We start from the raw sequence: 15,434 nt of genomic DNA on the forward strand, positions 1-15,434 counted from the left end.
GAATGCTAGGTAATCAGAAGCCACCATAACCAAAACTCATTAGACTAAAGGACAGGACAAGACAAAAGAAAAGATAAAAAGAATTCAGCTGTACAAGATCAGTAGTGATCTTTCCTCAAAGGCTTTGAAACTTGATTAAACATATAAAAAGTTGTGAACTAACTTCAAGTTGCATCTGTGTCTTTTTTGTTAATCCATCTATTACAGAAGTCAAGACAAAATGTGCAAAAAGCTTATAACTTACATGTGTTTGACACTGTTTCCCACTCCAAAAGGTCATGTTAGAAAAGCGGTATAAAAGGAGAGGGAATGAAAAGAATGAAGCATAAAATACTTTTAAGTTGAACTTTCTAAACAAGATAAAATTTCAATTACCTATCTTAATCCGTAAATTATCATTTTTCCTGAAGAAGCAAACAGAAATTCGTAATACTTGAATATGCAATTAATAGATTTTTTTAATAGAGTTTAGTAATGTACTTTTATCTGTGGAACAGGGCATTGGGAGTTAGTCTACTGAACTTTTCCAATATGGTATACTATTAATGATGACACATTACTTGAATTCCATAGTAGTAGCAAGGCAATCATATGCATAAAACAAAAAATACAAGAAGAACAATTGTTGAAATATAATAATTCATAGTAATAAAGATTAATCTTTTTTTCTTACACAAACAAGTTAGCAATAATAAGCATCTTAATTGTACAAAAATAGACTCTTAACTAAGTCTTCAATTTTGATTTCTCAAATATCATTGTGGATTTAAGGACAAGATACTGAAACAAATAATTGCGATAAGATTTTATATCAAATCTAAACTTTATTAACCTACTTTAATTAAAATGAAGCGCAAAAGGCATCGCAAGATGCTTAATGCATAGCCGCACGTTTTTAGGCACTCTCGAGGGTATTACAACTTATCTTTAAAAAATGTTGGGGCTTTTGAGAAAAGATAAAGTTATAATCACTTTAAGAATTCCTAGATGCATGCGGCTATGCATTATTTGGGTTGAGTTGGGTTGGACTGGATTGCCCTAGCAAGCCTCAAAATATAAAGTTGTACATTTAAATACAAACATAGATAAAGTACTGGTCATTTACCTAGCTTGCGGGTTTTATCAGCAAGTACACCAAGGTAGCGTGTCACACGGTCTAGTTTCGCGTTCGAATATTCCTGCAGGTCGCTCGCTTCTTGTTTCAACTCTGTGTAATCTTCCCTGACAAGCTGCCCGGAAAAAAAAAACAAGTGTGGTAAGAATTATTGCTTTTCCCTGAACAGGTCACATTATCTAGGAATAAGATCTTTTCAATTTCCAGAAGAAGCGCCTAAATTACCCTAAGGGGTAAAATGGCGTTAGTTCCTTCAAAAGAATCTAGCAGCAATTTATTTAAAGCCTTGTGCTTAACATAGTACGGGTAATCATGGAGTTCCAATGTTCCATGCTAATGCATAACATCAAAACAACTTTTTAGAAAGTGATTAATTCTTAGCTAGGATGTCCTTAAGTAACTCGAAAAACATGCCATATACAAAGTTTATATCACTCTATTGGCATGAATAGACTGAAATCAGTCTCCTATGTGTCTTCCTCTTGATTTCTCTTACTTCTTCACTACATAACATGGTCCAGTCAAGTCAGCCATGTCCAATATTGGAAGGATATTGGCATTGCATTTCAACAATAAGTAATAAAAATATAGAGTGGAGGTATACAATAACATACATCAATTACATAATGGTTTGAAAATTGGAGTATCTATAATGGTCCTGGACCACAATACCACCTTTGCCTTAAGAGTTTTTGTGAAGCTCAGAGCTTTTGACATGCTATTAGATTTGACCTTCGGAAAGCTTGTTCTTACCCTTGTAAAATCCACATGATCCACGTCTAAACCACAAGTCCCATGTGCTGAAGGGTGTCGGAGATACATATATTCAGAATTGGCTATCCAAGATTTTTTTTAGGGGTTTATTTGTACTAGTCTATGGCTACAAAGTTTGACTTGGATGCAAATTTTTCAACAGCTATAAGGGTCTTTTCATATCTTTTAGCTTAATTTTTTTTGGAACAGACAAAAAGGAATCCATTTGTCTTCCAGTATGCCCTTTCTTGAGATGCAATAAATGCCCTTTTTCATCTGGACTTTCCTCGCAACTGTTTATACATTGACACTACTAATTCAAAGGTTAGATAGCAATAAGTATATTTTAAGAAGAAAAATCACAGTGCCTATAAACAGATGCAACTCCCTATTTTCTCTCCTAGATATGGGTATCTTCAAAGTTCATTCGCCTACTGCATCTCTCTCTTTCTGCTTTTACTTATTAGTATAAACTCACAGCAACTGCTGAAACTTTTACCAGGCAAATCCTCACAAGTTTTCCAGGTTCAGCTAAAGGAAGGGAAAAGAATAAGTAGCACTTCCATTGTTTCTTCTCTGCCCAAATATGAAGAAGAGTTTTGTTTACGAAGTATAGAATCTGCACTACTGTCTCTGCCAGGTTTTAACTTATAGTTTTGGTACGTGGCATGCGAGAAAGTTACTAATCCATCAAACATCAGCTCTGAAAGCAAGCAAACTGTCCAAGGTTCCTCATGTGAAACTCACCATTTTCCACTAATACACCTGGAAAATGTTAGTAGTTTATATCCTTATTTAGGAGCGAAAACAAAAACCTGAGATACACCATAAAACAATGGGTAACCCGAGCTGTTCATCAATTCAAGTTTCATCTATATATCTAAAGAAACCCAAGAAGAATCTTTTTTGATAAGATAATTAAATAAACCCAAGAAGAATCTTAACTTCCAGAAAATGGCTTGTTATGGTCTTTCCACTTCCTTCTACTAGTTTACTTATTATTATGGCACTACGCCTTATGTTACACGGACCCTTCATTGGTTTTGACGTAGCCCTGTCTATGGGCTTATAAGGGTGTGGCAACCTTGTGCAGATTCTTCAAAATACACTAACAATTAGCAAAAAACTTGCTGTACCTACCAGATACTTCCACATACCATTACTGGATACAAGAGAGAAATTTAATGGAATTGTTCACCCTATAACATGAAAGAAATTAGCTTATCAAATCAATTGAGAACCTATATGATTAACTTTTCCACCTCGCAAGAATATGAATGTGCACTAGTATCAATCACTCGTACGACCACTATAAATAACCATTTGTATATATCCTCTGTCTAACTTTTCCACCTCGCAAGAATGTGAATGTGCACTAGTATCAATCACTCGTACGGCCACTATAAATAACCATTTGTATATATCCTCTGTCTCTATTAATTACTGTCTCAGTAATAACTAGTGGAGAACTCTTTGTTTCACACGCCAAAGTTAATATTTTAATTGTGTATCTAAGAAATGAATTCGCTTTAGGCTGCTAGTTATTACTAGACGTAAATACTAGAATCTGTAGAGGTCTCTCTCTCAAACATGATCAAACATACATAGAATTGTAGCCAAGCAACCATTTTCGATGGATCAAAAGTAGTTCAACATAATTCCAAAATGGAATACTTCACCACATAAGTCAAAAGGAATTTTAGCTTATCAAATAAATTAAGATCTAATAATTATCTCCCTATGTTGTTATTGTACACTAGCATCAATCACGCATACTACCACAATAAATAAACATAGGTATATACCCTCTACCGCTAGTGAACATCTCTTAGTTCCACATGCCAAAGTTAATATTCTTAAGTTTTTATCCAATGGCCAAACTCGCTTTAGACAACTAGTTATCATGATTAGAGAGCACTGTAGAATTTATATACATCTGTGTCTCGAGCTAACCACATCAAATTTAGAGAAAAGCTCCACTAGCAACTAATAGCGACCAAAAGGAATTCAGTATACTTCCAAATGAAATTTTTCACCCAGTAGTGGAAAGAAACTTCACCTTATAAAACAAATTTAGAATCTTGATTACTAATTTTTCCAACTCTAAATAATTTAACCGCTAGTTCCAAAATAGACATATAATCTAGTAGCAAACTAACCATTTCCAACAAAAAGGACCAAAAAAAGAATCCAATATAATTTCAAAAATCGAACACTTGGCTACCAAATAAATTAAGAACTCAATAACTAACTTTTCCACCTCTCAATAACATTGTTGTACTAATAGGATGGATCCAGAAAAACTCGGTGTGTTCATCTTTAAGGTTCCTAGCACTAAATGTGCTATACTTGTAATATTACAGGTTCAAGATTTGAAACACACACACACACACACACACACACACACACACACACACACACACACACACACACACACACACACACACACACACACACACACACACACATATATATATATATATATATATATATATATATATATATATATATATATATACACAATATCAAAAATAGTGGGTTCAGTTGAATTTGTAGACAATTCACTGCATCCGCCGCTAGCTGTACATTAGTATCAAATCAATCACTCTTACTGCTATAAATGAACATAGCCATTAATCCTCTACCACTAGTTTCGAACTCGGGTAAATACAAAAAAGGAGATAAAGTTCCAAATGCATTGTATATTAGAGCACTTCAATTATACAAAAACACATTAATATCTACAAATAAAGTACTAAAGTACTAAATTGGCATGTAAAATAAGGACCTTTAATTTGTCCTTCAATTTCAAGAGCTTAGAGTTGAGAGCGTGCTTAGATAGTTCAAAATGCGGCGGCGCACCGGCAGCAGCAGCGGCAGAGATCGAGTACCGGCGAGCCAACGGCGCCGGTGACGGTCTCTGATAATCTTCGTGCTCCGTCGTCGACTTCCGAGGTTGAAACCCTGGCACATCCCAACTCCACCTATTATTATTGTTGTTGCTCTTCTGCTCCGCCATTTTTAATAAGGTTTTCAATTAAATCAAAACTATATGTAGACCATACAATAAATATAAATAAATTAGAAAAACAATGGGATAAAATTATGAAGAAATGGAGCAGAAGAGAGATTTTGAGAGCTCTCTTCTGTCTTTCTCTCTCTAAGGTTTGCTTTTTGCTTTGTCTGAGCCTTTATTTCTCTCACTGTAAATTGAATTTGTGGTGGTTTGAATTTCAATTGGGGGAATGATAGAACATTTGCATTTTTTGTCCCTATAGTTTTTTGTTTGTATTAATTTAGTCCTTTGGATTTGAGGGTTTGTTCCCTCTTTTTTCTTTTACTTATTTACGGGAAGAGTATAAGTTATGAGTTCCAATGAACCCGGTAGGTGTTGCTTATATCTTATATTTATATTAAAAAAAATTTAAATATATATTTAATTGTAAACTCACTAATTATAATGAGTTATGGGTTCGACGGCAAGTTTAGAACCTATAAACTTAACTAACTTCGCCTTTGTGACTGCATTAAAAGTCCATACCATCTTAGTAGCAACTACCAATGACAATGGCTATAGAAAGATGGATAATTTAATGCTATTGTACATTATATTAATGTGAATTGTTATATCATGGTCTAAGTTTAACACATGAAGTTATTAAATTTTATTTCACACACATCATTTTATACAAAAGTAACTCGAATTTTACTCTATTTAATTTTTGAATTTTATTAAATTTACATGTTAAGTTTAAACTTGGCTTTAATTTTGTTTCGGCTCATATAATATTCACGTCAAAATTTAAAACATATAAACTTAACTTGATATCACTCGTTTATAACTCTACAATTCAACCTCCTATCTCTTTTTTGCTGAATCAAATATCATATAATATGATTCTATATAATTATGTTGGAGAATATCGCTTAAGTTTAAAAATTATTTGGTGATAAGTTTGATCTTTTAAAAAAATGATATTGAAAAACAACATAACTTTAGAAATTGATAAAAATGGATCAACTAAAGACAAATTTTAGACAAAGTAGTAAAGATTTTAAAGAAATGAAACTACATAATATCAAACAAGTAATACGGCAAAAGATTGAATGGTTCCGAGCTGGATAGAAATATTTGAAAAGAGAAAAGGTGAATAAATAGAATTAGGAAACAATTATTTTATACATTATATGAATCACAAAGCATTTGAAAATATCGAAAACGAGAAGGGCACAATCGAAACTACGCAAATCCTCGAGGGACGAAAGGTAAACTTTACAAAGTAGAAATTGATACTAAAACGACGCCGTAGTGATTCTGGTGATATAAAAGAGGGACACCTTAAAGCTTTATTATTCACAAGAAAATATGCGTTTCTCGTGAAACAAGGACTCACTCTCAGCAATGATGTTTGTCTTTATGTCTTGTTTTGATTTTACTTATAGTTTTGGGAAACTTTGGGCAAAATATAAAATTGACTAATTGACCAAAAATAATTATATTTATGTATAGGGTAAAATATGATATGACATGTGGCTCGCTAAAAGGAGGACACGTGAATCCAAGATGGCATGGTTGAGGACCGAACACAGCCACTCTGTTTGTCACCGGAGAGGATAACGATCGTAAAAGTGTATTAAATGCTCTGCGCCCTGTAGCATTTACTAAGAAATATTCTACAGCATTAAGAGTGACGGTCTGTTACAGAAAATTTGGCATTTATGTTCAGCGTTACATCTTCATCAATGACCCTCAAAATTGGCATTGAAGAAGGGTATGATCCTAGGACCGTTTTTCCTAGACGTAGCTATAAATAGTGAGTTATGTTATTATTGTAACTTGTAAGGGACGAATTTTCTAGCAAGAACATATACTATATTCTATACAAAGCTTTACACAATTTCACTTTCTTGCTTTTTGATCTTATCATTGTTGTGTTCGGAAATCGTGTTTACGAAATCACTATCTTTGCTATTTCAGTTATATTCTAAGGCTAAGTATTATGTATTTTTCGATTATCGTATTATTTTCGGATCAAATTGGTTCACTTGTCTAGAACCGCGTATAATTCAACTGTACCATTTTACGGATAAATAGTTTGGTGCCCACAGTGAGGCCTAGAGAGTCGTGCAATTAAATTGATCCTGGCTTTTTTTACTAACGTGTTTTGATTATTTTGTCTTACAAAAAATCACAAAAAATGGCGGATAACACTATTAATGATGCTCACAACCCTGGAATTCGAGGGGATCAGCCTCATTTCGATGACTCAATTAATGACACTCGCAATTAGGGGAATGATGCCACACCGGTACATGACAAGAGATATCCTCGACGGGTTCGGGAGACAACTCCCGATGATGCTGACGAGGAGCAAGTAGCGTATGCTGTGAGGATCCTGCAAGAGCAACATGCAATCATCATAGGTCATCTCACGCGACAGGATCAGGTTATGATGGAACTAAAACAGGCGCTATCAGATGCTTCGAATAATGCAAACATGCGCGATCCAATTCCTCTTGTTGTTCCCGCAGACCAAACAATGCAGAGAGTCGACAACAACACTCTCATGGGTGAAATTGGCTCCGATGGGGCTGGGGGAAGCAGATCAGTTCTTAACAACGAGAACGATTCATTCAAAGATGATCTTTTACGGTTCATAAGGAAAGTAAACGCCTGCATGGATCAAATCCCTGGCACACCACCAGTATTGAAAGGCCCAAACTCAAAGAAGTATGTTCAATTACCGTACAAGCCAAGTGCGGCACCAGAACTAATCCCGAAGTATTTCAAAATGACTGAAGTTCCAAAGTATGATGGAACTTCAGACCCACAGGAACAGATTACCACCTACACAACGACGGTGAAATGAAATGATCTAGCTCCTCACAAAATTGAATCTGTGTTGCTAAAGAAATTCGGCGAAACTCTCACGAGGGAAGCCCTAACGTGGTATTCATTACTCCCCGAGCACTCCATAGATTCCTTTGAGATGCTCGTGAATTCTTTCATTAAAGCTCACGCCGGGGCCAGAAAGGTGCAATCCCAGAAGGCCGACATATTCAGAATCGCGCAAGGAGAATCTGAATTATTACGAGAGTTTGTTACCCGATTTCCGAAAGAAAAAATATTACTCCCGGGCGTCCCGGATAAATGGGCAGCTGAAGCATTCACCAAATGATTGAATCTGAGAAGTTCAGACGCTTCCTAGAAGCTGAAGGAGAGCCTGCTTGAGTTTCAAGAAATAACCTGGGCAGATGTTCACAACCGGTATGATTCAAAGATAAGGACCGAAGACGACCAGGTTGGTTCTACATCATCGGCCAAAGGATGAGAGAAGAATAGAGAAAAATCAAAGGATGATTACGACGCGGATAGGCAGCTTTCGAGGGGTCGGTTTTTTCCCTACGAGCGTACCGAAAGCCGTGGCAGAAATTTCCGAGCAACAAACAAGTCCACTGTTGACAGAGGGACTGATCGTAGTCAAAAAAATAGATCACTTCAAGATAAAGAAATGTCGGGTTCTCGAAATTTTTCTTACCCCAGGTTATCAGAATATAACTTTAACGTCAGCGTAGTGGAACTGGTGTCGGCCACGAGGAACATTAAAGAAGCACGGTTCCCAAGACCTATGAGGTCCGATTCCAGTCAGACGGATCCCAATTTATGGTGTGAATACCACGGGGTGAACGGTCACTGGACATGGGACTGCCGACATCTTCGGGAGGAGGTGTAACGCTATTGAAGAATGGTCATCTCCGAGAATTCTTGAGTGACCGGGCTAAGAACAATTAGAGTCACAACATAGACAACGCGGAATATTCGAAAGCAGTAGAAGAAACCCCACGCTAGTCGATCAACATGATATTTGGGGGGAACGAGATTAACGGGGTCACCTTTTCGGCGGCAAAAAAGACTAAAGTATCGATAACTCACAACAAAAGACTCCGGGAGGACGATATCACTTTCACGGAGGAAGACATAGACGGATTGTTGTTACCATACAACGACGCACTCGTAATCTCTTTAAATGTGTTAGATTTTAAAATTAAGCGTGTTCTAATAGATCCAGGAAGTTCGGCTAATATCATACAATGGAGAGTATTGGAACAAGTTAAACTCACCGGAAGCATTATTCCGGCAACAAAACTCCTCGCTGGATTCAACCCTGTGAGGGTGACCCGGGGAGAGATTTTGTTGCTCACGAACGCTGAAGGAGTAATGAAAACAACTCTCTTCGAAGTAGTGGATGGTGATATGGGATACAACATCATCTTAGGAAGGTCGTGGCTACATGAGTTGAAAGTTGTACCTTTGACGTATCAGTTATCACCAATTGCTGAAGTTTCCAACGCCCGAAGGAATCAAGCAGATAAAAGGTGACCAACTGGCAGCAAGGGAGATAAATGCAATCTTAGTTTCCAGTAGCAAAGAGAAGGAGTACACGTCATAGCAATTACAGGAACCAGCGCCTACTCCCGAGTTAGAAGAGGTTATTCCAGAGGCAAAATCGCCAGAACAGTATCAGATGCCGAGATATTTCCAAGTTCCGGAAGAGACAGACGCAACGAAATCCATGGCAGAGGAACTAGAGTAAGTGGCATTGTTCGAAGAATTCTTAAAAAGAAATTTTCACTTAGGGACAGGACTGCACCCCGAGCTCAGGTCTGGTTTTATTGAATTCCTTAAAATTAACGCTGATTATTTTGCATGGTCGCACAAGGATATGACAGGTATCCCGACGGAAATAGCCGTGTACAAGTTGAGTTTGGATCCCAACATACCACCGGTACGACAGAAGAAGTGCCGTATTGCCGAGGCCAGGAATAAATTCGTTAAAGAAGAGGTAACCCGCTTACTTAAAATTGGTTCGGTCAGAGAGGTAAGATATCCAGATTGGTTAGCCAATGTAGTAGTAGTTCCTAAGAAGAAGAATAAAGTTTGTATGTGTGTAGACTATAAAGATCTTAATAAGGCGTGTCCGGAAGATTCGTTTCCACTGCCAAATATCGATCAAATGATTGATGCCATGGCCGGGCACGAGTTGATGAGTTTCTTTGATGCTTATTTCAGGTACAACCAACTTCCGTTTTTTAAAGTAGGAGACTTGGTTCTAAGGAAAGTAACACAAAATACACGGAAGCTCAACGCGGAAAGCTAGGTCCAACGTGTGAAGGTCCATACCGGATTTTAGCTGTTATTGGGAAAGTTTCGTACGAATTGGAGAACCAAAATGTGGACAAATTTCCCAGCAACTAGAATGTGACATACCTCAAAAGATATTATTGTTGATGAATGACGCTCAAACAGAAAGTATGTGCTGCACTTTTTTTTTCCTTCGTTCAGTTTTTGTCCCAATTGGATTTCTCTGGCAAGATTTTTAACGAGGCAGCGACAAAAAGCATACTACAAAGACAGCAGCAATAAGACCTTTGATAGCAAGGCAAACGAACAAGTTTCCACTCGGTGATGATTAGGTAATATTTGGTTCGATAGTAAATTTCCACTGGGAAGTTAAGTTTGCTACCGAATAGAGGTTACCCGAACGTTCATGGGCACAAACCGCCAGAGGATTGTTAGGTATTCTTTCGCTCGATAGCATGAATTCCTAAGGGGAAACAAGATATGTTGCCGAGTGAAGGATTACCTAGCAATTTATTGGTAGGACACTCGAAGATACAAGACTTCCAGTTTTCCAATTCGCATTCTTCGTATTCGAACACTGGGGGGAATAACATGAGGATACAACAACAATGATTGCCACGTCAACCAGGAACAAAAATATGAAAACAAAATGCATAATCGGGATCGGAGACTGCGCAACCAGCCCCGTAGAAAAAGTTGTACAAGATAGCCACAAGTAATGGTAATTTCTTTTCTGCATAGCAAAATGCTTATGTAATTTCTCAAAATAGAAGGAATAAAATGAAATCCTTCTTTTTTATCTTGTTTCTTGTCTGAACGATGAGCTAATTTTGTCATTTGAAAGTTAAACAAGTACTTCAAATGTTAGTGCCGTAATGAACAGGAGACGTCATCTTCAAGAGCACCGTAAACATAAGAGGGCCCTCTCTTATAAAAATCCTCATATTAAAGGGTTGGTTCTAGAAGAATCAATGCCCGGAATCCAAAATGTCATCGGGAAAAAATACACTCGAAGCCGCATATGAGAAGGACGCAAAAAATAAACTTGCGCAAATATTCATAGAAACCCTCACGTACAAGGGAAACTTGCACAAATATTCGTAGAAACCCTCATGTAAAAGGGAAACTTGCGCAAAAATTCATAAAAACCCTCACGTAAAAGGGATAATACTCGGAACCAAAATGCTTCGAAGAAAAGGCATCTGAGACTACACATAGTAGAGCGCGAATTGAACAACATGCACATAATACTTGAGTGAATGCAAAAGTTAAAGGCTTGCATGGATATTCAAACGAAAGTAAGACTCAAACGATATTTGAACAAAAAAAGTATGTCTTTATTCACAATAAAGGGCCAAAACGTTACAAGTACAAAATGAGAAAAGAAAGAAAAAACTAAACTGCAGTGCCTCCGGAACTAAGAGGAAAAGAAATATTTGCATTGCCAGGAAAAACAGGTGGTTACGCCGATGGCTCAACGCTTTCCCTAGTTTGGTCTTCGGCCTCATCGCCTTCCGATCCCTCTTCAATTTTCAAAAACTCGGAACCGGAATCAGAAGAACCTGGAGCATCAGACTGCGTCAGGAGTCTATTTTTTGCAGCCAACTCAAGCTCTCGGGCCTTAGCAATTTCGGCATCGACATCAATGATGATACCAACTTTGGCCTCTTCCAAAGTTTTTCTCCTCACGGTATATATGAAATAATTTTTTTCAACAATGAGGGAAGCCGCTTGGCACTTGAGTTCTTCTTTGAGTTGAGTAACCTCAGCGGAATTGTTTTCCCGGGCGGATCTCGCAGATTTGAGGCTGACGTCCAGCTCACGGACAGTTGAACTAAAGAGCCTATAATGCTCAATGGTTTTCCTGTACTTCTCTTCTAATTGGGCATGTTTCATCTCCACAGCAGCAAGTTCTTCACTTTTAGAGTTTACCTCCAAGTTAACCACTCTTTCAGTGAAGGTAGTCTCATGGTCGGCTGCAGCAAGAACGACGTTCTAGACTTCTGCCCATTTGGCTTTTGCCTTATCAAAATTAACCCTCAACGGCCTAATTTCTTGGCTAATAATTACCACTTATTGCTCACTTTGCTGCAAATGAGCCTCCAAAACAACGGCCTCAGTAGCCCTGGTTTCCAGTTCCGAGAGGCAGAGAACAGTATGGTCTCGTTCCGTCAAAAGTTGATCCCATTCAGAAGTAAGTTCTTCCTTCTCACGAATCAACCCTTGAAGGCCCTCAGAGGCAAGAAAGTTGGCCTATACAATAAGAAGAGGTAAAACTTAGAATTCATTCGTTCAAAAGTAGAAGAAATAATAAAGAAAGGAAGGAACGTACCGCTGTGGCATTATGCATAGCATTGTTCAACAAACACTCGCCCGAGAGTATCTGAATCTTTTTCCAGTCTTTTTCTGAAGTCAAAGGGTTCAGGTAATTAGCAAGCTCCACCGGCCGTGATAGCATGTTGCACTCGGTAGAGACTGAAAGAGTAATGTTCCTCCTCTTTTGTGGATCTTCAGAAGGGGCGACATAATTTTGCCCCAAATTCCCATGAATTGGGGATTGTGGAAGAGGAACACATTCTTCATGGTCAGGTGCGGCCGATGGAGATGATGTAACAACCACTATTGAAATAGTAGATGAAGTCGGAAATGATGTAGCAGTTGCTGGTGTCGGTGAAAGTGGAGATGAAGTTGAGGAGTGAGAAACAGCTGCATCAAATGCAGTGTTGGTTGTTTGATGCTCAACAACCAAAGGCGGTAAGGACCCGGTACTCAGCCCTGCATCACCGATTACAGTAATTGGGGCCCGAAAATGGGAATTGGCATATTCTACCAAATCAGATTCTCCCCAAAGTGACGAGACATCATCTTTAGTTGGTGTAACTATCTCAACAGGCCGAGCATCATGTTGAGATGATGAGGATCATCACCTTTTGTATAAAGAAGATCCCTCATAAATAACTTCTTCTTCATCATCAATCATCACGGTATCTACGACCGGCCCAGAAGGAAAACCAGTCATCATCGCCACCGGAGATGATTCGGGGGCATCAATCTTTGCCCTTTTTCTTCTTTTCCCCGGCCGCGGAGGTACGCCTTCTCTTTTTTATTTATCCCCCGGCCGGGGACTCCGTGAAGAAGTATTTGCACCCGAAACAGGCCCGGAGATACTTGTTCGAGTATGTGCTTCCTGAAGCAGTCTCACTGCATCAACATGATCAATTAGAAAGTCCTGCTCGGGGACAGCAACAGAGCGTGCATGTAGACGTAATTCCATGAACAAAGTCAGAAGGGTTCAACCAAGTTCTTCATATACAAAAATTGAAGCAAGGTAAATTAAAGTTACCATGATTTTTGTCCTTCCACTCGTATTTAAGGGCTAATTCTGTCCATGAACAAGTTTCGGGCGTTGTGATGTCCAAGATCTTCTGAACCCACCGGTGGGGGAGTTATCGAGTTGCTGAAACATGCGAAGGGTGAAGAAATGATACGGCCATAGAAGAATATCTAGTAAGAGGAATATTAGACAAAGAACTTATGAGTGCCGTTCCAAGCAACTGGAAAGGAAGAAGCCGTTGTCGGAATGATGTCATTGGTGGAAACTGCAATAAACCGTTCCATCCACTCACAGTCGTTGTCATCATCCATGATAGACAACAAAGCATGGTGACCACGCTTGCAAAGGCTTATCATTCCCCCGCAAAAGATTTTGGGGGAATAGAGATTCATCATATGAGTTAAGATTAGCTCCTCTCCCAGTTTCCTGGCATAAACACCGGAGACAAGCAACCGTTCTCCATACATAAGGACTTACTTGTGCCAAACACACCTGGTAACGGAGGAAAAACTACGCAATCATGGAGTCAAGCTGTCCGCTAAAAAAATGCACCCAAAGTAAAGGGATACGTGTAAATATATGTAAAACCTTCCCTGGGGAGGGTTGCCCGCTCCGATATATCAGGAGCAATAATTTTTAACTCATTCCAGCGGCAGTCCTCATTCACAGCACGGATACTGAAAGGGCGAATGGAATAAGGGTACCTACTAATAGCCCATGTACGAGGGTTAGCAGTAGAAAAATTCTCTTCATAATCCTTCGAAGTACTAAGCCTTCTTGGGATAATGGAACCCACTGTTAGAGGAACAGAATTCTCGGTTTTGTTCTTATTCTTTATAGAACTAGCACGTTTAGAGGAATAAGTCATTGGATAAGAAGAAGGTAAAGAGTTTGTGTTTGAAGAAAATTAGGAAAGGGATGGAAAACAAGGATGCAGATCAGAAGCTCAAGCAATTGTGAAACGCAAAGAAAAAGGAAGTTGCGTATAAGTAAAATTTTGGCGACTAAATTCATGGCCATGATTACCTCGATAACCGGCAAAAGCCATGTTGAATCATGAGATGACGCGTGTTCGAGGCATTAAATGCAGAGAGATGTGCATCTAATCAAATGTCAGAGACTTTCAGAGGGAATTATAATAATTTTCGCCAAAAAGGTATTTCTACCAACTTTCCGGTAACTCAAAATTATGTCACCGGAAAGTAGGGGGACTATCTGTATAGGGTAAAATATGATATGACACGTGACTGGCTAAAAGTAGGGCACATGGAATCCAAGATGGCATGGCTGAGGACCGAACATAGCCACTCTGTTTGTCACCGGAAAAGATAACGTTCGTAAAAGTGTATTAAATGCTCTGCGCCCGGTAGCATTTACTAAGGAATATTCTGCAACATTAAGAGCGACGGCCTGTTACAGAGAATTTGGCATTTATGTTCACCGTTACATCTTCATCAATGACCCTCATAATTGGCATTGAAGAAGGATATGGTCCTAGGACCGCTTTTCCTAGACGTAGCTATAAATAGTGAGCTTTGTTATCATTACAAGGGATGAATTTTCTGGCAAGAACATATACTATATTCTATATAAAGTTTTACACAATTTCACTTTCTTGCTTTTTGATCTTATCATTGTTGTGTTCGGAAACCGTGTCCACAGAATCACCATCTTTTTTGCTATTTCATCTATATTCTAATGTTAAGTATTATGTATTTTTTCGATCATCGTATTATTTCAGGATCAAATTGGTTCACTTGTCTAGAAACCGCGTATAAATTCAAATGTACCGTTTTACGGCTAAACAATTTACTAGCCAAAAAAGTATAAAATATATATATATATATATATATATATATATATATATATATATATATATATATATTATTACTATTATATGGGAACGATTAAATTATATCGTTGTCAACATCTAATGTGTTTAAGTTTTTTTAAAGATGAGGCGGAGGGAGGGAAAAATAAGTGGTGCCATGTATAACTGCAGTTTTTTGCTTAGTTGGATAACATGCAGTTGCTTTCTGTGGTCCTTGCCATTGGTCATAGTTTGAAGTTTAGCCCACACATCTTGTTAT

General features: G+C 38.1%; 1 protein-coding gene across 1 annotated transcript in view; it reads right to left on the minus strand.

The window, feature by feature from the left end:
• The window catches only part of LOC107791217 (kinesin-like protein KIN-14B), a 28,546-nt gene extending 23,451 nt beyond the window's left edge, over window positions 1-5,095 (minus strand). The window contains exons 1-2 of the mRNA XM_075228509.1: window positions 4,656-5,095; window positions 1,106-1,229 (exon numbers count right to left, since the gene is read on the minus strand). Of these exons, the coding sequence (XP_075084610.1) occupies window positions 1,106-1,229; window positions 4,656-4,886 (355 nt within the window). The 5' untranslated portion in view covers window positions 4,887-5,095. The remainder of the gene's footprint in view (window positions 1-1,105; window positions 1,230-4,655) is intronic.
• Window positions 5,096-15,434: the final 10,339 nt, after the last annotated feature.

This window comes from Nicotiana tabacum, chromosome 13, assembly GCF_000715075.1.
Source record: "Nicotiana tabacum cultivar K326 chromosome 13, ASM71507v2, whole genome shotgun sequence".
Taxonomy (NCBI): domain Eukaryota; kingdom Viridiplantae; phylum Streptophyta; class Magnoliopsida; order Solanales; family Solanaceae; genus Nicotiana; species Nicotiana tabacum.